General features: G+C 38.9%; 2 protein-coding genes across 3 annotated transcripts in view; one reads left to right on the forward strand and one right to left on the reverse strand.

Annotated features, from left to right (window-relative positions):
- The window catches only part of ppil4 (peptidylprolyl isomerase (cyclophilin)-like 4), a 30,082-nt gene extending 12,786 nt beyond the window's left edge, over positions 1 to 17,296 (reverse strand). Inside the window, exons 1-9 of the mRNA XM_061924421.2 lie at positions 17,167 to 17,296; positions 13,705 to 13,772; positions 9,899 to 9,963; positions 9,311 to 9,428; positions 6,554 to 6,696; positions 6,374 to 6,470; positions 3,713 to 3,829; positions 3,525 to 3,649; positions 1,616 to 1,682 (exon numbers count right to left, since the gene is read on the reverse strand). Of these exons, the coding sequence (XP_061780405.1) occupies positions 1,616 to 1,682; positions 3,525 to 3,649; positions 3,713 to 3,829; positions 6,374 to 6,470; positions 6,554 to 6,696; positions 9,311 to 9,428; positions 9,899 to 9,963; positions 13,705 to 13,772; positions 17,167 to 17,236 (870 nt within the window). The 5' untranslated portion in view covers positions 17,237 to 17,296. The remainder of the gene's footprint in view (positions 1 to 1,615; positions 1,683 to 3,524; positions 3,650 to 3,712; positions 3,830 to 6,373; positions 6,471 to 6,553; positions 6,697 to 9,310; positions 9,429 to 9,898; positions 9,964 to 13,704; positions 13,773 to 17,166) is intronic.
- A 16-nt stretch (positions 17,297 to 17,312) lies between these two features.
- Positions 17,313 to 22,666, forward strand: part of ginm1 (glycoprotein integral membrane 1) — a 12,622-nt gene continuing 7,268 nt past the window's right edge. For both annotated transcript variants that reach the window (XM_061924422.1, XM_061924423.1), the window contains exons 1-4: positions 17,313 to 17,476; positions 21,103 to 21,165; positions 21,246 to 21,345; positions 21,430 to 21,584. In XM_061924422.1, the coding sequence (XP_061780406.1) occupies positions 17,402 to 17,476; positions 21,103 to 21,165; positions 21,246 to 21,345; positions 21,430 to 21,584 (393 nt within the window). In that variant the 5' untranslated portion in view covers positions 17,313 to 17,401. The remainder of the gene's footprint in view (positions 17,477 to 21,102; positions 21,166 to 21,245; positions 21,346 to 21,429; positions 21,585 to 22,666) is intronic.

Below are 22,666 nucleotides of genomic sequence, written 5' to 3' on the forward strand. Positions count from 1 at the left end.
AGGCGAGCTACTTTTCAATTGATCAAGTCGTGGGGATCTACCTCATTCATATATATCATTTATATTTACTTATTTATGAAATATATGTTTTTGTTAACAAGTTAAAGGTGTTTAATGATAATGCAAGCATGTTTAACACATATAGTTAATATTGTTAACAAGTTAAAGGTGGTTAAAGATAATACAAGCATATTTAACACATATAGATTCCTTTCTTTCATGAAGACAAGAATATAAGTTGGTGTATTACCTGATTGTGATGACTTGCATTGATTGGAATCAGACAGTGGTGATGATAACGTCCGCATTTTCGAATGGAGGAGAAAAAAAGTCCTCCTTTCTGTCCAACACCACATGAAAGTGGTTGGTTTTTGGCATCTTATTTGTCCAGCTTCCGTACTCCTTTGTATACACTTTACAAGAAATACATTGTCGGCAAACTCCGTAGCTTGCTAGCTTGTGCACGCCAGCTTTCTGAGACTCTTATTTTGGTAGCGCAGGCAGGATGAAGCAGAGCTTTTATTGTGCAACTGTGCAGTCGGTCTTTGGAGTTTTGACGACAGGTACGGCGCCAGAGTCTGTTGAAATAAAGTGTTTCTCGCCTTCCAGTCGGTCATTTTAATGAGCTGGCAGCAGCCAGCGTCATCTCAGAAGACCCTCGGGTGCCGTGAATGTCAATCAAGTGACGAAAGTGACATCATAGTGAAGATTTATGATCGCTCATTTTTAGGACTATTTTTTTAATGCCTGGCTGGTGATCGACTGACACACCCTCCGAGATCGACCGGTAGATCGCGATCGACGTAATGAGCACCCCTGCTCTAAGCTAGCTTGAAACAGAAGAAATAAGTAAGTATGTGCACCACCACAAGATTAGATTTTTGAGGGTAACGATTTGATTCAGAATTGATTCTCGATTCAGAATCAATACTTTTTTAATAACATTGGGTGCCAGTTCAATGATTACTCCATAAAATAGATAAACAGCTCTGTAAATAGAGCTTCAATGACAAGCAACCTTAGCCTCCATACTTCATCACTTACCCATCGCAAAGGCTGCAAAGTTCTTAAAACCAATTCCGAAAGCGGGCATGCGTCGACTTTCTAACCACCACCAATTCCAAGAATTCTTTATCCTTGGATCCAAGACAACATTCTGCTATCTCTCTTATGGAGGACATCTTTCCTCCACATGTTGAAAAAAATGGTGAGCTCCACCGAGCGAGCAATTACACGTGTTATTTTAAAAACAAAAACAAACAAAATCACTACACGATATTTACCAACCCTACAGTTAAATACAAGTACCTATTTGTGTTGTCTTGTTTTATAGCAGTATTTTACTTCCGAGCATTCATGACATGACCAACACATTCGAAAGCAACCCACCTCCATCAATACGCATTGTTTTAACAGTTTTATAGACAAACACCACTTTGACTGAAAGAATAGCAGAATTCCCTGGGCGATACTGCAAATGGGGGTATCGATCCAATACCAGGAAGATACAGGGGCAGTGTTGGCCACATCAATGCTGATACTGATCATTGAATGATTCCCCTTTTCATCACAATTCTAATCCAATAAAAAGCTTTGGTATAAATCTAAAACTCACCTTTTCAAATTCAATGAAAGCATAACAGAGGGAGTCTCCACTCTTCCAGTCTCGAATGATCTCACAACTGCACCAAACCAAAAGAAGCATGAAAAGGATGACCACAGTAACATTTCCATGATAATATATATGTATATATATATAAAAATATATAAATATATATATATATATATATATATATATATATATATACACACACACATTATATATATATATATATATATATATATATATTATATATATATATATATATATATTATATATATATATATGTATGTATATATATATATATATATATTATATATATATATATGTATGTATGTATATATATATATATATATATATATATATATATATATGTATGTGTATGCACACATACATGTATATATATTTATGTATGTATGTGTGTATGTATGTATATATGTGTGTATATATATATGTGTATATATGTATGTATGTATGTATATATATGAATGTGTATATGTGTGTATATATGTATGTGTATATGTGTATATATATATATATATATACTGTACATGTATGTATATATACTGTACATGTATGTATATATATGTATGTGTGTATATATATATATATATATATATATATATATATGTATATATATATGCATATGTATGGCTATATGCATGTGTGTGGATATATACTTATATATATATATATATATATATATATATATATATATATATACATATACATATCTTCTTTTTTACTATTTACCGTATTTTCCGCACTATTAGCCGCACCTAAAAACCACAAATTTACTCAAAAGCTGACAGTGCGGCTTATAACCCGGTGCGCTTTATATATGGATTAATATTAAGATTCATTTTCATAAAGTTTCGGTCTCGCAACTACGGTAAACAGCCGCCATCTTTTTTCCCCGTAGAAGAGGAAGTGCTTCTTCTTCTACGCAAGCAACCGCCAAGGTAAGCACCCGCCCCCATAGAACAGGAAGCGCTTCTTCTTCTACTGTAAGCAACCACCCGCCCGCGCAGAAGAAGAAAAAGCGCGCGGATATTACGTTTCATTTCCTTTGTGTGTTTACATCTGTAAAGACCACAAAATGGCTCCTACTAAGCGACAGGTTTCCGGTTCATGAAAAGACGCAATCTCTCCATCCGCACACGGACTACTATTTCACAGCAACTGCCTAAAGACTTTCAAGAAAAGCTGGCTACTTTCCGTGCATATTGTAAAAACAAGATAGCTGAAAAAAAGATCCGGCCAGAGAACATTATCAACATGGACGAGGTTCCACTGACTTTTGATATTCCTGTGAACCGCACTGTGGATACAACGGGAGCACGTACGGTGAATATTCGCACCACAGGGAATGAGAAGTCATCCTTCACTGTGGTTCTAGCTTGCCATGCTAATGGCCAGAAACTTCCACCCATGGTGATATTCAAAAGGAAGACCTTGCCAAAAGAGACCTTTCCAACCGGCGTTATCATAAAAGCTAACTCGAAGGGATGGATGGATGAAGAAAAGGTGAGCGAGTGGTTAAGGTAAGTTTAAGTTTACGCAAAGAGGCCGGGTGGCTTTTTTCACGCAGCTCCGTCCATGTTGATATACGACTCCATGCGCGCCCACATCACGCTGGTTTTTAATATATTATTAAAGTTTGACTGACCTATCTGACTGTTTTTTTGACATTCCTTTAGCGCAGTTAGATGCGGCTTATAACACGGGGCGGCTTATAGGTGGACAAAGTTTTGAAATATGCCGTTCATTGAAGGCGCGGCTTATAACCCAGGGCGCCTTATGGTGCGGAAAATACGGGTATATTACTAACTTATTGTGTATGCACCTTAGGGGATCTGCTCCAATTTTGTTGTTCTTTGAACCTGTTTACTGTAATAATGACAATCTATAACTCCAGTTTCACCTTTTAATGTGTCCAAAGCGGGAGAAGATTATTTCCAGGTCTTCGTCGGTGGTGACCGGGTTGAGTTTGCAGACAAACAGCACATTCTCTGGGGGCTTGACGTCTGCATCGGGGAGGTCGCCCACCTAGAGGAATGACACGCATGCTTGAAGGTTTGGGAACTTTGCTTGAGGGTTGGACTTCCTCACCATCTCCAGTAGGATGGCTCGGGTTTTAGCTTCTTTTGCGTTGAGCCTCTCCTCCACCTCTTCAGCTGCTTTCCCGTCGGCATCGTCTATGACTTCTTCTGCTCCGATGCGACCACTCTGCTCTCCCATCAAAGACAAATAGCAGCTTTTTTTTTTTTAGCTTTCACAGCGCGATATACTTGCCTTGTGTGCTAGGAATTTTTAAAATGGGGTCCCCATCAAGTCATAAAAATGGGGTCCCACAGTACATTTTTGGGGTCCCACAATTTTTTGTAAGCATTTTGAAAACAAATGATAAATGTATGCATTATCCTGTTATGGCTCACATTCTATATTGTGTTTTGGAAAAAGGTTGTCATAAACGTTACTTAATTCATTAAAAAAATAACAAAAGAAAACCATTTTTTAAATGTATTCAGTTATAAACATTCATTCACTTTCTTCTTTCCGTCATAGATCTAATCATAACCGCTGCCACCCCAAAATCAAAGTTCTCTGGCTGACGAGGACCACTGACACATCTCAACTCTGCATATTTGACTAGAATACCCTCATGAGCATTACATATATCAACATCAAGTACCTACTGTACTGTTTACTTGGTGAAATACCCTTATTAGAGCAAATATCTACCCAAACCACCACTTTGCTGCTGCCAAAAATAGATTTGAAGGGTATTTCAACAAGTAAACAATACAGTAGGTACTTGATGTTGATATATGTAATGCTAATAAGGGTATTCTAGTCAAATATGCAGAGATGAGATGTGTCAGTATCAAGATATTACTTGAAATCAATTTTTGGCAGCAGCAAAGTGGTTATTTGGGTAGATTTCAGCTTTGTAAAGGGCATTTCAACAAGTAAACAGATTGATGTTGATATATGTAATGCTCATAAGGGTATTCTAGTAAAACATGCGTATGTAAATATGCAATGTGTAAATATCAAAATATTACGTTGAATTACATTTGTCAGGCAATATTACATTTAATGAACATTTTACATAAATGAATACATCCAAACTAGAGATGCGCGGATAGGCAATTATTTCATCCGCAACCGCATCAGAAAGTCGTCAATCATCCGCCATCCACCCGACCTAACATTTGATCAGAACCGCACCCGCCCGTTATTATATATCTAATATAGACGATGCAAGGCATTAGTGAGGTTATAAAGCTTTTGCCTGTTAAAGAAAGGAGACTGATCCAATGCAGCACAGACATTCGCGTGCCACGCTGTCACGACCCAGACGCACACCAGTGCGCAATCATATGGGAGCCGCGCTGAGCGCACCTCCAAGCGCGTCTCGCTGCCGGCGACGGCCGGGTATGGGCCCGACGCTCCAGCACCATCCATTTTCAGGGCTAGTTGATTCGGCAGGTGGGTTGTTACACACTCCTTAGCGGGTTCCAACTTCCATGGCCACCGTCCTGCTGTCTATATCAACCAGGGTGAGCCCCACCCCTTTCGTGAGCGCACTGCGCGCGGAGTGACCCCTGTTACGCGCTCCCGGCAACAGGGGTGGCGGGCAGGTAAGCTGCGCGGGCGGAGCGCGCGGAGTGACCCCTGTTACGAGACCCCGGCCACGAGGGTGGCGGGCAGGTAAGCTGCTTACCTGCTGCGCGTGACGCCGGCCGCGGCGAAGGCGGACGAGGCGGGGTGTCGGTGCGGTGGGCGCGGTGGTGACCCTGGACGTGCGTCGGGCCCTTCTCGCGGATCGCCTCAGCTACGGCTCCCGGTGGGGCCCTCTCGGGGGAAGGGGCCTCGGTCCCGGACCCCAGCGAGGCGTCCCTTCTCCGCTCCGTAAAAGTGTCCATCTCTTTTTTTTTTTTTCTTCTGTTGTGGCATATGCTGCAGGTGCCTGCTCGTTTTTCGTATGTGGGTGACAACATTTAACTATGTATATATATTTACCAATTGGTTTAACTGCCACCCGCCTGAATCTATTTAAAATCTAATTTTTTTTTATTTCAACCGCCCGACCCGACCCGGCCCGCGGATAAAATCTAATTTTTTTTTTATTTCATCCGCCCGATCCGCGGATAATCCGTGGACTCCGCGGTTGTGCCCGCAAACCGCGAATCTCTAATCCAAACACTTTATAAATATGTATTATGACAAATAACAGCTACAATTGTATGGATCTTCCAAACAAGGAAGATGTTTTATCACATCAACATGGGACTAACAACACTGCTTTAAATCTCATGAATACCATAGAAAAGGCAAACTGTCATTTTCCGGACACGATACAGTCTTAAATATTGTCAAACACGCAGCGTTACAATAACGTGTTTGTCTCACACCTAGTAATCCACTGTGGACAGACCGAGACAAGCAATGCAGGTATAGTGAGTGGTGCGCGCTCCCGCCACGGAAATCCCTTTTTGGCAGGCAAACACATTTTGGCACAACACCAGCAGCTACAAACAAAACAAAACACCGGCGGAAAGCGATAATCGATAAGAAAAATAAGCAATGCGGAGTTTTGACGGGTCGATCTCCGGAAATGCACGTCCGTTCTGATTTCAATGTGTAAAAAGACAAAAAAAGGGCGTTAACGCCAACATTGTATAAGCTTGCACCACAACGGCGAGAGCTATCTGGTCGATTTGTAGTTGTTTACTTGAAGCGCCAAAGTAGAAAATGTGTACTCACATCTAGCTGCTGTTGAGTTGGATCAGGGGATCGATCAGGCACTGGTAGATCGGGGGGGTCGTCAAAGGGGTCATCGAGTATCACAGTGTGGTTTATCCTGAAGTCACATGACACGTCATTCATCATTTGTGGCACATTTTAATGTGACTCAATGGCCCGTTCATCGGAGTCACAACTGACCTGATGTCCTGAAATGGTACGAAGTCTGCATCGACAAAAGTCTCATTGATTTTAGCCAAGATGTCAAAGCCCTCTGAAACCTCACCAAAAACAGTATGCACGCCGTCCAGATAGTCCATGTTCTCAGCGGTTGTAATGAGGAACTGGAAAGAAGAATTTGATCACTGCTTGGGAATAATATTACAGTTGGCAATCAGTTCCAAAAGGTTTTTGTTGAAGACGGAATACCAACTAACTCACGAAAACCAAGATGTATTAATAATATGGCGCTATTGCCTCTCACAATACTGCCTGGACTTGTGCTGCTATCAAACGAGAACAGGGTCAATGTAGTTTTTTTACTGCCGCTACGGAAATTTGACTTCCAGTTGAGAGCAGGCTAACAGAGGCACGTTTTGTAACAAAGACACGTCACGAAAAACAATTGAACAATCGGACGCATGGGATTTTTTGTTTCTGTGTAGCAGAGGTGTGGACTCGAGTCACATGACTTGGACTCGAGTCAGACTCGAGTCATGAATTTGATGACTTTAGACTCGACTTGACAAAATGTAAAAAGACTTGCAACTCGACTTAGACTTTAACATCAATGACTTGTGACTTCACTTGGACTTGAGCCTTTTGAATTGACATGACTTGACATGACTTGCTACTTTCCCCAAAACCCAAAGATGAAAAAGTTATTCGGGAGCGCTCCGTATTTTTCATTGTGTACTTGTCTATCAGCGTTGCGTGTGTCAGCTGGTGTGCTCTCAGTACAACAGCCAATCAAATTACATCTACTTTGTTTTCATCACACAGCATTCATCCAATCAAATTGCAGGACAACCAACGAAGAAGACATGTCCAAACCACACGCCAGTGAACAAAAAATGATACCTAAAATAATTTTGTTTGGGTATAAAAATTACGAGGTGGTCAACACAAAACGGTTTGCAGTATGCAACACATGCGGTTCCAAAATGACTGATGGAGAGGCAACAACTTCCAACTTCGTCCGGCATTTGAAGTTGCACAAAGAACGGTAAGTTTTGAATGTAAGATAACGTTTATTGGCTAAGTAACGTGACTTTTATTTGCTGTGTAGTTAAATCAGTGAGGCTGTAAACTCACTGCTAACGTTATAACGTTATTGCAAACACGGGAATCTGTTGCAGTTCACTACCTTATTCATACTTTTTGTTTAGTGATTTTTTTTTTAAAGCAGGGTTACGTTAGTCAATGGGCTTCACGGTGGCAGAGGGGTTAGTGCATCTGCCTCACAATACGAAGGTCCTGAGTAGTCTTGGGTTCAATCCCGGGCTCGGGATCTTTCTGTGTGGAGTTTGCATGTCCTCCCCGTGACTGCGTGGGTTCCCTCCGGGTACTCCGGCTTCCTCCCACTTCCAAAGACATGCACCTGGGGATAGGTTGATTGGCAACACTAAATTGGCCCTAGTGTGTGAATGTTGTCTGTCTATCTGTGTTGGCCCTGCGATGAGGTGGCGACTTGTCCAGGGTGTACCCCGCCTTCCGCCCGATTGTAGCTGAGATAGGCTCCAGCGCCCCCGCGACCCCAAAGGGAATAAGCGGTAGAAAATGGATGGATGGATGGACGTTAGTCAATATATCACACGTAACGTTAGACGGCGGTCAGCAGCACCGCGTATTTTAGCCACCTAAAAAAAGACAAAAATAGTAAAATAAAGGTCAGTTAAAATGTATACTATATTATGAATATGTGTACCGTTTTAGCTAGCTTTCTGACATACTGTTGGTTGTTTACCTCAGTGGTCCCCAACCACCGGGCCGCGGCCCGGTACTGGTCCGTGGATCGATTGGTATCGGGCCGCACAATAAATAATTTTTTCTTTTTCTTTTTTGAATTAAATCAACATAAAAAACACAAGATACACTTACAAGTAGTGCACCAACCCAAAACAACTCTCTCTCCCCTTTTGTTCTGGGCATTGAACATGAAGACTCTTCCTTCACTGTTCCGAGTGGCCATGAGAGTCTTGGCAGTGCCTGCCTCCAGTGCTCCAGTGGAGCGAGTTTTCAGCCATGGTGGCATCATACTACGCCCCCATCGTGCACAAATGACTGACAGACTCTTGGCTAATTTGGTCTTTTGCAAATGCAATGCAGCATAGGGCCCTGACATATAAAAAGTACAACTTTTTTGTTATGTTCACGTATATGTCATGTTTTTTCAATGTTAACACTTTTGTACAAATAAGTACATTTGCACTTTATTTTTCAATGTGTTTGTTCTGTAAAGGAATGAGTTAATGTTTAAAATGACTGGTTAATAGTGCTATTATAAAGTGCAATGTCAGCACAATTTTCTTTCCTGCAATTTAAAATGCACTTGTTTTAATAAATAAATACAGCATTTGAAAAGCATACACAATCTGTGTTAATATATTAGTCTGTGGTTAAAAGGACTTGAAAGGACTCGAAACTCAAAATGCAGGACTTAGGACTTGACTTGAGACTTTCCAGTCTTGACTTTGGACTTGACTCGGGGCTTGCCTGTCTTGACTCGGGACTTGACTCGGACTTGAGGGCAAAGACTTGAGACTTACTTGTGACTTGCAAAACAATGACTTGGTCCCACCTCTGCTGTGTAGTGATAAACAGCAAACGGACTAGTTTGTCGTACGATAACTGAAATGGTATGCGAAAACCTGGGCAAACTATTGGTCAAAATGTTTATCTATAACAGAATTCTAGGAAACGTGGAGTGTAAGAACACCGAGGTAGCACTGTACTCACCTGTGACCCATGCTGGTCACTGCCATTGTTGACCATAGACACTGTCCCCTTTTTCCTGTGTTTAATACGCGGGGCTTTCTCTGCATCGAAAAAGCGGGCTTGGTCCCCGTACAACTTGCTGATAACACACAAGAAAGAGACATTACTGTCACCACAATGCCACTTTTGAGGAAAGTAAGCTACGGTAGATCCCCTCCTATTCACATTCGTGCCCTCGCCCGTAAATATTCAAATATTTATTTTCTTTGCTTTAAGTTCTTTTTTAAATGATCAATTAGGATAAAATAGCCTTTATTTATCCCACAGTGGGCACATTCTGTGGTTGCAGATTTTACATACAGTAGCAAAACACAATTAAAAACAATATTTTTTTAAATGTATATTGGACAATAAACCATTGGACTATGTATAAATGATGAAACAAAAACACTATCCTAACACCCATAGTGGCTTTGCATTGGGGGAAAAACAAGAGTGAATTCAGCAGGATGCTCTTTATGGGTGCGGCCAATATTTGCATTTGTTCGCAGAACGTAACCGTAACGTAATAGCGGGGGGATTTACTGTATATTGATAAAGATGACCCACCAGTAGATTGACTCGCCACCACGGCCTGTACCAGTGGGGTCACCAGTTTGGACAATGAAGTCTCTCTGTAAAAAAAGAAAAAAGGGTTGACTATATTAGGCTCCCGTGTTAACAACCCCAAACATGCACAGATTAGAAGTTTAAGGTTGCCTACAAATACAGTCAGCTGTTAGAAATGCTAAATGGCTAATTGAATTATTTACTAGTCTTAAAATGATATGTCGTCTAAAATCTCTAAAAGGTCCTTCTGAAATACACAAACTTTATGTGCATTTGGACTGAAACGACATTCCTGGACACATTTCTGAGAAGAAATACGTTCCAGTTTGGGAGATAGTACTGTCTGAGTACCTAATCCTTGAGGAGGGGTTTGCAATACTGAACATATGAGATTAATGACTACTTTGAGCACGTAATTTAACAGTCATGTTTGAAAAGTCTGCAGCTGCTTGCACCCTCACTTATGTTACATTATAAAATGTTTATATTGTGCTACAAAAATGAATTAAAAAAATTACCACATATGGTATGTGGATTAACAGCAAGGTGCAGTTTCTGTAGTTATTGTCAAAATAGTCCATTATTATTTGCACTGCAAAATAAACATTGAGAGCAAAGAGTGTATTTTATTATCTATAAGTTGTGTACTAGTATTTCTATAAATTGTATGACCGGAGACTTTTGACTCCAAGACTTTTTTTTAATAATTATCGGCCAATATGAGTGTTACCCTGTTTCTCTAAAACATTGGAAAAACTGGTTTATAAAAGAATGATGCACCACTTGAATGAACACAATATGAACAGCAGTATGGTTTTAGGAAAAATCACTCCACTGATATGGCTCTTGTTCAGTTATTTGAGAATATCTATACTGCCCTTAATAAGAAGGAATTTGCTCATTGATCTTTTTAAAGCTTTTGATACGGTTGATTATACTATTTTACTTGATAAATTACATATCTATGGTTTTCAAAATATTACTTTTAAATGGCTGTCTAGTTATGTGTATAGCCGCGAGAAATTTGTGTATGTCAATGGTTGTTCTTCATCCAAACTTAAACTGTCATGTGGAGTTCCTTAGGGGTCTATACTTGGACCCCTACTATTTCTCATTGACCTCAATGACCTGGCTACTGCATCTTCATCCTTTACACCAGTGGTTCTCAAACTTTTTTTGTCATCCCCCACTTTGGACAAGGGGGAGTTTTCAAGCCCCACCTGCCCCCATCGCCCCAACAGAGCGCTAATGCCAAGCTTTAACATTTTCAAATTTATTGAACATCAAGTTGTACACATTCGAACTCAATAACATAAAATAACATTAAGTTCAATAATACATAAAATAAATGTGCAGCTGTGGTATAACTTGCATCAAGTTCAATAATAAATAAAATAACTTCCATCAAGTTCAATAATAAATAAAACAAAAGTGTTATAACTTGTATCAAGTTCAATAATAAATCAAAAAAAGTGTTATAACTTGCATCACGTTCAATAATAAATCAAAAAAACTGTTATAACTTGCATCAAGTTCAATAATAAATAAAAAAAAGTGGTATAACTTGCATCACGTTCAATAATAAATCAAAAAAAGTGTTATAACTTGCATCACGGTCAATAATAAATAAAAAAAAGTGTTATAACTTGCATCAAGTTCAATAATAAATCAAATAAAAGTGTTATAACTTGCATCAAGTTCAATAATAAATCAAAAAAAGTGTTATAACTTGCATCAAGTTCAATAATAAATCAAAAAAGTGTTATAACTTGCATCACGTTCAATAATAAATCAAAAAAAGTGTTATAACTTGCATCAAGTTCAATAATAAATCAAATAACTTGCATCAAGTTCAATAATAAATAAAAAAAAGTGTTATAACTTGCATCAAGTTCAATAATAAATAAAACAAAAGTGTTATAACTTGCATCAAGTTCAATAATAAAAAAAAAGTGTTATAACTTGCATCAAGTTCAATAATAAATCAAATAAAAGTGTTATAACTTGCATCAAGTTCAATAATAAATCAAATAACTTGCATCAAGTTCAATAATAAATCAAAAAAAGTGTTATAACTTGCATCAAGTTCAATAATAAATAAAACAAAAGTGTTATAACTTGCATCAAGTTCAATAATAAATAAAACAAAAGTGTTATAACTTGCATCAAGTTCAATAATAAATCAAAAAAAGTGTTATAACTTGCATCAAGTTCAATAATAAATCAAATAACTTGCATCAAGTTCAATAATAAATACAATAAAAGTGCCTCTTTGCAAAAAAAAAAAAGGAGGAGCTATGCATTTGGCAAGACAGGGCAAGTGACAGCACTTTCCCCCAGGAGAGCCACCTTGCTTCACTGTGAAACAGCACTGCTGTATGATCAGCTCCCATTTCCTCACACAGTGCAGAGAACAGTCGCGCTTTCAGTGGTCGTGTTTTGATCAAATTTACCGCGCTCACAACATGTTAAAACCTCATTGAGTTCGGGGCTGAGCTGCCTTGACGCGAGTGCTTCCCGGTGAATGACACAGTGTGTGCCCGTCACATTTTTGTTTCTCTGCAGGCGCTGGCTCTGGCTCGACGACCTTTGAGGTGCGAGTCACATGTATATATTTGTGTAATTGTGGTCCACACATTAGCCTGCTACCCATCCGCGCGAAAGTTTGTTCCGCTTAGCCCCGCCCCCATTAGTTACTGTTGCTATGTCTGTCAAACTTTCGCTCCTACCGAGAAATTTAAAGCCTACAGTAAAAATAAGTACCGGTAATTTCCATTTATTTATATAGCGGATTTCACAGACAGACTCACAAAGTGATTTACAGTGTGTATAGAAAATGAAAGCATAGTAAAAAAAAAATCTAAGAATATAATAATACAAAAAATGTTTTAAGTGAAATTTCCTCCCGCCCCACTTGTCATGTCTCTATTCCCCACCAGTGGGGCGCGCCCCACACTTTGAGAAACGCTGTCCTACCCCTTTCAAAGATTATTTTAAGACCAATTCACAAATTCATGATCATAATACTAGACAAACTGATAATCTTCGTCCTATCTTTGGCCCTATCACTCATAGCCAGTTTTCCATCAAACTCTTGAAAAACCACCTATGTACTCCTCATCTTCACTCACTAACATTAAACATAGATTAAGGGCCAGCCTGATGAATCAACATTCTCCATTTGTTCCTACCTTATAATGTAGCCCTATTACACACACACACACACACACACACACACACACACACACACACACACACACACACACACACACACACACACACACACACACACACACACACACACACACACACACACACACACACACACACACAACTTGCTATCTTATTTTTTCTATATACTATGTTTAATTGTGTTTGTTAATTTACTGCTTTAGGTGAGAACCTTGCATAAGCTTTTTTGGGTTTCTTTTCTCACCTGCACTTATTTCTTATTTGTTATTACGTATTTCTCATTTCTTGTCTTTTTTTTTTACAATATTACCTTTTGTACTGGTTATATTGTGCGAATACATAAATAAATAAAATAAACCGGGGATGTTAGAACAGACAAATCATGCTTTGACGACAGCATCCTAATTTACACAAATGTTTCTGGAACTTTGCTGCTGTGCAAATGCCAAACATAATGGGTTCCAGGAACCTTTTAGTTCCAGGAATTACTGTTACCAAGAGCTAGTTTCCTGGATATATGGTGGAAAGTGGTCTAAAACATTGTGCATTATGTTACCTTATTATAATGCAGCTAAAGACAGTGAGTTAATAATAGTACACAGACAGTAACGTACCTGTACATTGTGGACAAGGCAGTAGTTGTAGTACTTTATCTTGCATAATTTCAGAAAGTTGAGACAAGCTGTAAAAAAAACATGTAAGGTGTGTTAATGAACAGAGAGCGTTTGTTACATTACAAAGTTATCTGCACAAGGAGAATAGGTACAGTCGCGATCAAAAGTGTACATACACGTGTAAAGAACATCATGTCATGGCTGTCTTGACTTTACAATCATTTCTACAACTCTTATTTTTTTTGTGATGTAGTGATTGGAGCACATACTTGTTGCTCACAAAAAACATTCATGAAGTTTGCTTCTTTTATGAATTTATTATGGCTCTACTGAAAATGTGAGCAAATCTGCTATACTTTTAGTGTGGGGACAATACTGTCCACACCTGTCTCCATCTAAACACAGCAGTGCGCTCTTAAACGCACGGCAGGAAGCGAGGGAAAGTGACGTTAAAGCAAGCGCTTGGCCCCGTTTACTCCGAAGGGAAATCTCCGGAGCAAAGTCTGTGTAGTTAGTCCGCCATGGTTATCAAGTCAAACGACGCTGGTGCGCATGCGTCTGACTTTGTGTTGCCTAAAATGCATTAAAAATTACTGTTTTTCGGTCATTAAAAAATTAAATGGTATTACTAACCGTCGGGAATTTTATCGCAAATTATCGTTATACCGTTTACTGTTACATCCCTCGTCCATTAACAAGTAAAAAGTCAAGGGCGGTCATGGCATGTTGGTCAATTTTTTAGGGCATTACGGCAAGTCACAAGGGCGGTCGCGGTTGCCGTGGTTACATTCGAGCCCTGCACTTCCATGAATTTATGAATGGAATGGGAATAGATTTCAAATTCACTGTTTTTACAAGTTGCAAATGATAAACACTTATTTAGTGAAACGAAAAGAAATGTAAAACTGCATCAATATACAGTGGTGGTCAAAAGTGTACGTATTAGCGATATTGTCTTTATAAGCGCTAACGCCGAGGAACTACTTTTACTAACACGGCGCATCGATCAGAGGTAACTTATGCAACTACTGACATACTGAGATGTTGCTGCTGTACCGCCTCTAAGTTAGTAAAAGTTTGTATAAATCATTTATAGTAGAAAGTTGTGGCCTTAAATCGAGTATTGTGCTGAAAGATATAAACATCCCTATCAGTCGGCATTCCAGTGAAAGCAGACATTGTCGAGGAAGTGATTGTTTTATTATGTCTGTAGTTTGTGTTTCTTGTTCTGCACTTAGCAATACTGCTACATGATGCTTGGTGCTTTACTGTGGTTGGATCTGTTCATCACTCAGCGTCTAAAACTTGTAGTTCATCATCAAAAATATAAGGTTGTTGCCATTTGTAATATAAAGTAGTGTAAAGTTCTTACTTATATCTGTCGGTAAACTCACTAAAGCACTAAAACATACCGGTGTAGTGAGTTGACATTATTCACCCAAAGAACTTGGGTGAATAATGTTAGCTAATAATGTTAGTTAATGGTTAGATAGATAGATAGTACTTTGATTCCTTCAGGAGAGTTCCCCCAGGAAAATTAAAAAAGCTCCGTCTTAGCTCCATCTTTTGACACGTCTTCCACTCCCGTCCTTGCACGCTACACCGCTACAAAAAGGAGAAGATGCTGTCCAAGTGGAGGCACGTAAATAAGACCCGCCCACAAAACGGTGCATCCTGAAGAGACTGTCAGAAAGTGAGTTGAAGATGATGTGTAAAACATCATCTATGCAACATTTTGAGCAAAGAAGCACCATTACATGTTATGTAGACCACAAGGAAGTCTTTTACTTTGAGAAAATAATCATAATAATATGACTCCTTTAATGTGCCTTATAATCCGGTGCGCCCTATGCTCCGGAAAATACGGTATATTGCTTTTTTACATGCAGCCGACACATTTTTTTTTAGCCTAGAAGTCCAAAAAATGTGTCAGCATTTAAGTTGCTACTATAAAAGTACAGAAGAATACAGTGGTGGCCCTGCGATGAGGTGGCGACTTGTCCAGGGTGTACCCCGCCTTCCGCCCGATTGTAGCTGAGATAGGCTCCAGCGCCCCCCGCGACCCCAAAAGGGAAGAAGCGGTAGAAAATGGATGGATGGATGGAATACAGTGGTGGTCAAAAGTGTACGTACACGTGTAAAGAACATCATGTCATGGCTGTCTTGACTTTACAATCATTTCTATTTGTTTGTGATGTAGTGATTGGAGCACATACTTGTTGCTCACAAAAATGAAGTTTGCTTCTTTTATGAATTTATTATGGCTCTACTGAAAATGTGAGGGTGAAAAGTATACATACAGCAATGTTCATATTTGCTTACATGTCCCTTGGCAAGTTGACCTGCAATAAGGCGCTTTTGGTAGCCATCCACAAGCTTCTGCTTGACCACTTGACCACTAAATTGCTGCACTTCAGCTAAATGTGTTGCTTTTCTGACATGGACTTGTTTCTTCAGCATTGTCCACACCTTTAAGTCAGGACAGAACTTTCCTCCAGAAGGTCTTATATTTGTCCATGTGATGTCAGATGAAACAAAAATGGAGCTGTTTGGCCACAATACCCAGCAATATGTTTGGAGGAGAGAAAGGTGAGGCTTTTAATCCCAGGAGCACCATACCTACCGTCAAGCATGGTGGTGGTAGTATTATGCTCTGGGCCTGTTTTGCTGCCAATGGAACTGCTGCTTTACGGAGAGTAAATGGGACAATAAGGCGCTTTTGGTAGCCATCCACAGGCTTCTGGCAAGCTTCTGCTTGAATTTTTGACCACTCCTCTTGACAAAATTGGTGCAGTTCAGCTAAATGTGTTGCTTTTCTGACATGGACTTGTTTCTTCAGCATTGTCCACACATTTAAGTCAGAACTTTGGGAAGACCATTCTAAAACCTTCATTCTAGCCCGATTTAGCCATTCCTTTACCACTTTTGAGGTGTGTTTGGGATCATTGTCCTGTTGGAACACCCAACTGCGCCCAAGACCCAACCTCCGGGCTGATGATTTTAGCTTGTCCTTAAGAATTTGGAGCTAATCCTGCCTTTTCATTGTCCCATTTAAAGCAGCAGTTCCATTGGCAGCAAAACAGGCCCAGAGCATAATTCTACCACCACCATGCTTGACAGTAGGAATAGTGTTCCTGGGAGTAAAGGCCTCACTTTTTCACCTCCAAACATATTGCTGGCTATTGTGGCCAAACAGCTCCATTTTTGTTTCATCTGACCACAGAACTTTCCTCCAGAAGGTCTCGTGTGGTGTCAGATGAATATTTAACAATTAACATTGCTGTATGTATACTTTTGACCACGACTGTATTTGCGTTGATGTCTAATAAAGTTGATAGCAAGCTAACAGCTACAGCTAGCATGCACGTATGGTAGAAGCTGGCAGCACCCTGGTAACTTCGTCCCACGACAATCCAGGTAAAACAATAGTTGTAGTTTAAAGTCCGACTGCGGTGTCCTTACTTTTAGGCCTTTCTTCTGTGAATAAATCCACAACTATATCGCCCAGCGTCGTTTCAAGGAGTACCGCCATGCCGACGTTTGGGAAACTCTCGCGAGGAAACTGTCAGTTCGCGCGCATGCGCAATTAGGGAAGTGTCAGTGTTTTTGGTCAATTCCCCGCCCATGCGCAGTTGCGACGGTGTCAATGTGCGTAGCTTGGTAGTGTACAGCGAACTGAGCTGACTCCGAGTTAAAAATGGCAATATCAGCCGTTTTTGTGAAGTTTCTACTTGTTGTCTTAGTCACGCTGACAGAGTCATCGCTGAACACGGTAAGACTCACGGTGTCTATTGACTTTTTCAACGCCGACGTACGTCACTGACGTCACAGTTAGCTTAGCGACTCGCGGCCGGTGCTAAAAATATCTGCTTTAAAATGTGTGAATGTTTTCGTCCTGCGGTCAAAACAATAGCTATTAAGACATCTGCGTCAGTCTTAAAGGGGAACAATGTCGATTTTTTTGAACCCGATGAGAGACAAGAACACGTGTTTTTCCCTTTTTTGTGCATTCTAACTAGTAAATAAACGCTAGCAAAAGTCAGCTAACAATGGAGGTAATGGAATTATCTCTATTCCGCCAATAAAGCACCCTAATAAAGAAACAAAAGCCCACAGCATTGTTTTAGGCACATTCACAATCTAATATTTATGTATTTTGTTCATTTTAAGCATATGGTGGCTTAATAATTTCACAGACGCATCACATTGTTTGCTTCTTCCTTCAACAACACTACCACTACTTGTGGCAGACTTCATGAGAGAAAACGACGACTACTTAAATATCTATTTTATTTGCTTTATGTTGGTGGCATAGGGTATTTTTGTGGCAATGTGTGAATATTTTCATCCTGCGGTCCAAAAAAATATTCAAACGGAAGCTATTATGTAGGGCTGAAACGACGCGTCGACGTCATCGGTTACGTAAATACGTCGATGCCGTTTTTGTGCTTCGATGCGTCGCATATTTACGTCACACTACCGTCATGGCGGAGCTCAAAGCAGACGATGCGAGCGGTGCGAGCGAGGGGAAAAAAGCACGCCAAAAGTCGTCAAAAGTGTGGGAGTATTTCAATAAACGGCCTAAGAAGAAACGCTACTTTTACTCCGCTACTTTTATCTACATTCAGCTCGCTACTCGCTACTAATTTTTATCGATCTGTTAATGCACGCTTTGTTTGTTTTGGTCTGTCAGACAGACCTTCAAAGTGCCTGCCTTACTGGTGACGTTTCACTCCGTTCCACCAATCAGATGCAGTAACTGGTGACGTTGGACCAATCAAACAGAGCTAGGCGGTCACATGACCTGACTTAAACAAGTTGAAAAACGTATTGGGGTGTTACCATTTAGTGGTCAATTGTACGGAATATGTACTGTACTGTGCAATCTAATAATAAAAGTTTCAATCAATCAAAAGTGTGAAGGAAAAAAGACACTTTTTTATTTCAACCTTACATCCCGTCAAAAGCCTAAAGACTGACTGCACAGTTCCTGTCTTCACAATAAAAGCGCCGCTCCATCGCGCCGCGCTTTCAAAATACGAGTCTCCGAAAGCCAGCGCAAACAAGCTAGCAAGCTACGGAGTTTGCCGCCAATTTATTTCTTGTAAAGTGTATAAAAACGAATATGGAAGATGGACAAATAAGATACCAAAAACCAACCACTTTCATGTGGTATTAGACAGAAAGGAGGAACTTTTCTTCTCCTCCATTTGAAAACGTGGACGTTATAAGCAATACTGTCTGTTTACAATCAATGCAAGTCATCAGAATCAGGTAATACACCAACTTATATTCTTGTCTTCATGAAAGAAATGAATCTATATGTGTTAAACATGCTTGTATATTCATTAAAACACCTTTAACATGTAAACAAAAACGGCAAAATAAATAAATATAAATTATATACTGTATATATCAATGTATGTATATATATGTGTATATATATATATATATGTGTGTGTATATATATATATATATATATATATATATATATATATATATGTGTGTATGTTACTCATCAGTTACTCAGTACTTGAGTAGTTTTTTCACAATATACTTTTTACTTTTACTCAAGTAAATATTTGGGTGACTACTCCTTACTTTTACTTGAGTAATAAATCTCTAAAGTAACAGTACTCTTACTTGAGTACAATTTCTGGCTACTCTACCCACCTCTGCTAATAATGTTGTTGTATGCACAACGGCTATAAACGAACATTTGAAAAGAAAACACCCGACAGCGTTCTTGCCATCACCATCAACTAGTCAATCGTCCGCGTGAGTATACGTTGTCATCATTACACAAAAACATGAATGTGTCATTTGTATCTGCGTTGTAAATTCATAAACTAAAACACTGTTTCGCTCTGAGAGGCGCATTTGGCGTGCCTGTTCAGTGTTTACAAAGATGCGCTCCTCTTTAACGCTAACGTTAATTAGTTGTGCAAATACCTTTTACAACATTAACAGTTACATATACTATGTACAAACCAACAATTAACTTTCACTTTAATCATACTATCATTGTTGTGTTATTAAGCAAAATAAGCAATACTTTTACTTTTGTTGAAATGTTTACACTGTTACAGAATATTTCGTTTTGCACTTTTTTGTATTGGATGTTTATCTTTATTTTTGCACATTTTAGCAAATAAGCAATACTTTTACTTTTGAAATGCTTATACTATTGCAGAATATTAAGATTGCACTGGATGTTTACTTTTATATTTGCACATTAAAAAGCAAATAAGCTACTTTTAATTTTGTTAAATGTTAAAAGTTTTAAATGTTTACATTGTTACAGAATATTTTGTCATGTTGTTGTCAATGTTGACTGAGTGGCCATACTTTTTTTTTTGTAAATAAAAGCCATGCCTTTTGAAAAAACTGGTCTACATTTATTTTTTCATCTTCATTTTAAATAAAAAAAATAATCGGTAAAAGGAAAAATAATCTATAGATTAATCGAAAAAAAAAAAAATCTATAGATTAACCGATTAATCGAAAAAAATAATCTATAGATTAATCGATAGAAAAATAATCGTTAGCTGCAGCCTTACTATTAAGACATCTGCATCAGTCGTAAAGGGGAGCTGCACTTTTTGTAGATTTTTTTTTGCCAATCATTCCTTATCCTGATGAAAGACAAGAAGATGTTTTTCTTTTTTGTGCATTCTAACTAGTTAATAAACGCTAGCAAAAGTCAGCTGACAATGGAGGTAATAGAATTATCTCTATTCCGCCAATAAAGCGCCCTAATAAACAACCAAAAGCCGACATCATTGTTTTATGTACATGCTGTAAGTATATATTTCATCTAGTGACAGGCACATTCACAATAACATCTAATATTTATGTATATTGTTCATTTTAAGAATATGGTGGCTTTGTAAATAATACCATGTATATACCCTGATGATTATCTTGTGTGATGACTGTTAGTATATATTTGATAGTATATATCTGTATCATGAATCAATTTAAGTGGACCCCGACTTAAACAAGTTGAAAAACTTATTGGGGTGTTACCATTTAGTGGTCAATTGTACAGAATATGTACTTCACTGTGCAATCTACTAATAAAAGTTTCAATCAATCAATCAAAAAATGTTGAGTGCCCTACCATAAAACAAGAAGAAGAAGAAAAACTGTTTATCTATGGTTAGATGCGAAGGTAATTAAAAATATAAAGTTTTGAAAGAAAAAAAAAACAATTTATTTGAACAATTTTATGAATGGGCCATTTTGGGTCCCTGCATTCACTTATTGTTACTTATATTTGTTTATTTTCCTGTTGAGGGCACTTAGTGATTTCATGAAATAAATAACACTGGCATTTTTTTGCAAATTCCTGGCTATATTTCCCTCTTTGTATTGATATTACTCTGTTAATTGTAGGAAAATATCCTGATTAACGTGATAGCCGGGTCGCCAGATACACAGGAGCCTTACAATTTGCAGGTATAGTATATCCTCCTTTGTGATTCTCTTAGATAAGAAACATCTGGAAAAGTTCAAGACTGTTATTATAATTTTTTTAGATCAATTTAAACATATCAGTGGACAAGGAGCAAGTATTGGTAAACAATATCCCCGTTGAGCTATCAGCGGTGACCAGATTAAACTGTCAAGCCCTTTTCTGTGAGTTCACTTTTCACCAGAAATGCTGCTTTTTTTTTTTTCCCCCTGATCATAATGCTAATAATGCAAATGACTCTCTTTCAGTGGCCAGCACAAATGGAAGCAGCGAGTATGGGGCTGGGGACCTGCTTTCTACTGTCACCAGGGTGATGGTGACCCAGAACCAGCTGTACAGTGACGCAGAAAAAGTGGTGGCTCTGCAGGTGTTCAGTGAAGTCATGGAGTTGGATGGCAGAAAGGTGAACACCACACAAACATGCCTTTGTACGCACACTAGCGCCTTTTGGGTGCGCTCACATTTAGATGTATGGCAAAAATATGCAGGTCAAGCAAACTGGGGAGTCACCATCTTGGCCAGGGGTGCCCATTACGTGGTGGATGGTGGAGGGTGTGTCAGCCAGGCATTAAAAAAATACACCTATAAATGATCATTATTAAGAAAAAATGACCGACAGGAAGGCCAGAAACACTTTTTATTTCAACCGTACATGCCGTCAAAACTCTAAAGACCGACTGCACAGTTCCTGTCTTCACAATAAAAGTGCTGCTTCATCCTGCTTGCGCTAACAAAATAAGAGTCTCAGAAAGCTAGTAAGCTAGGGAGTTTGTATTTCTTGAAAAGTGTATAAAAAGGAGTATGGAAGCTGGACAAACTTTCACGTGGTATTGGACAGAAAGGAGGACTTTTTTTCTCCTCCATTGTAGAATGTGGAGGTTATCATCAGAGGTGGGTAGAGTAGCCAGAAATTGTACTCAAGTAAGAGTACTGTTACTTTAGAGATTTATTACTCAAGTAAAAGTAAGGAGTAGTCACCCAAATATTTACTTGAGTAAAAGTAAAAAGTATGTTGTGAAAAAACTACTCAAGTACTGAGTAACTGATGAGTAACATACACACACATATCATATATATATACAGTGGGGCAAAAAAGTATTTAGTCAGCCACCGATTGTGCAAGTTCTCCCACTTAAAATGATGACAGAGGTCTGTAATTTTCATCATAGGTACACTTCAACTGTGAGAGACAGAATGTGAAAAAAAAATCCAGGAATTCACATTGTAGGAATTTTAAATAATTTATTTGTAAATTATGGTGGAAAATAAGTATTTGGTCAATAACAAAAATTCAACTCAATACTTTGTAATATAACCTTTGTTGGCAATAACAGAGGTCAAACGATTACTATAGGTCTTTACCAGGTTTGCACACACAGTAGCTGGTATTTTGGCCCATTCCTCTTCTCGAGAGCAGTGATGTTTTGGGGCTGTCGCCGAGCAACACGGACTTTCAACTCCCTCCACAGATTTTGTATGGGGTTG

Source organism: Nerophis lumbriciformis, linkage group LG29, assembly GCF_033978685.3.
Source record: "Nerophis lumbriciformis linkage group LG29, RoL_Nlum_v2.1, whole genome shotgun sequence".
Taxonomy (NCBI): Eukaryota; Metazoa; Chordata; class Actinopteri; order Syngnathiformes; family Syngnathidae; genus Nerophis; species Nerophis lumbriciformis.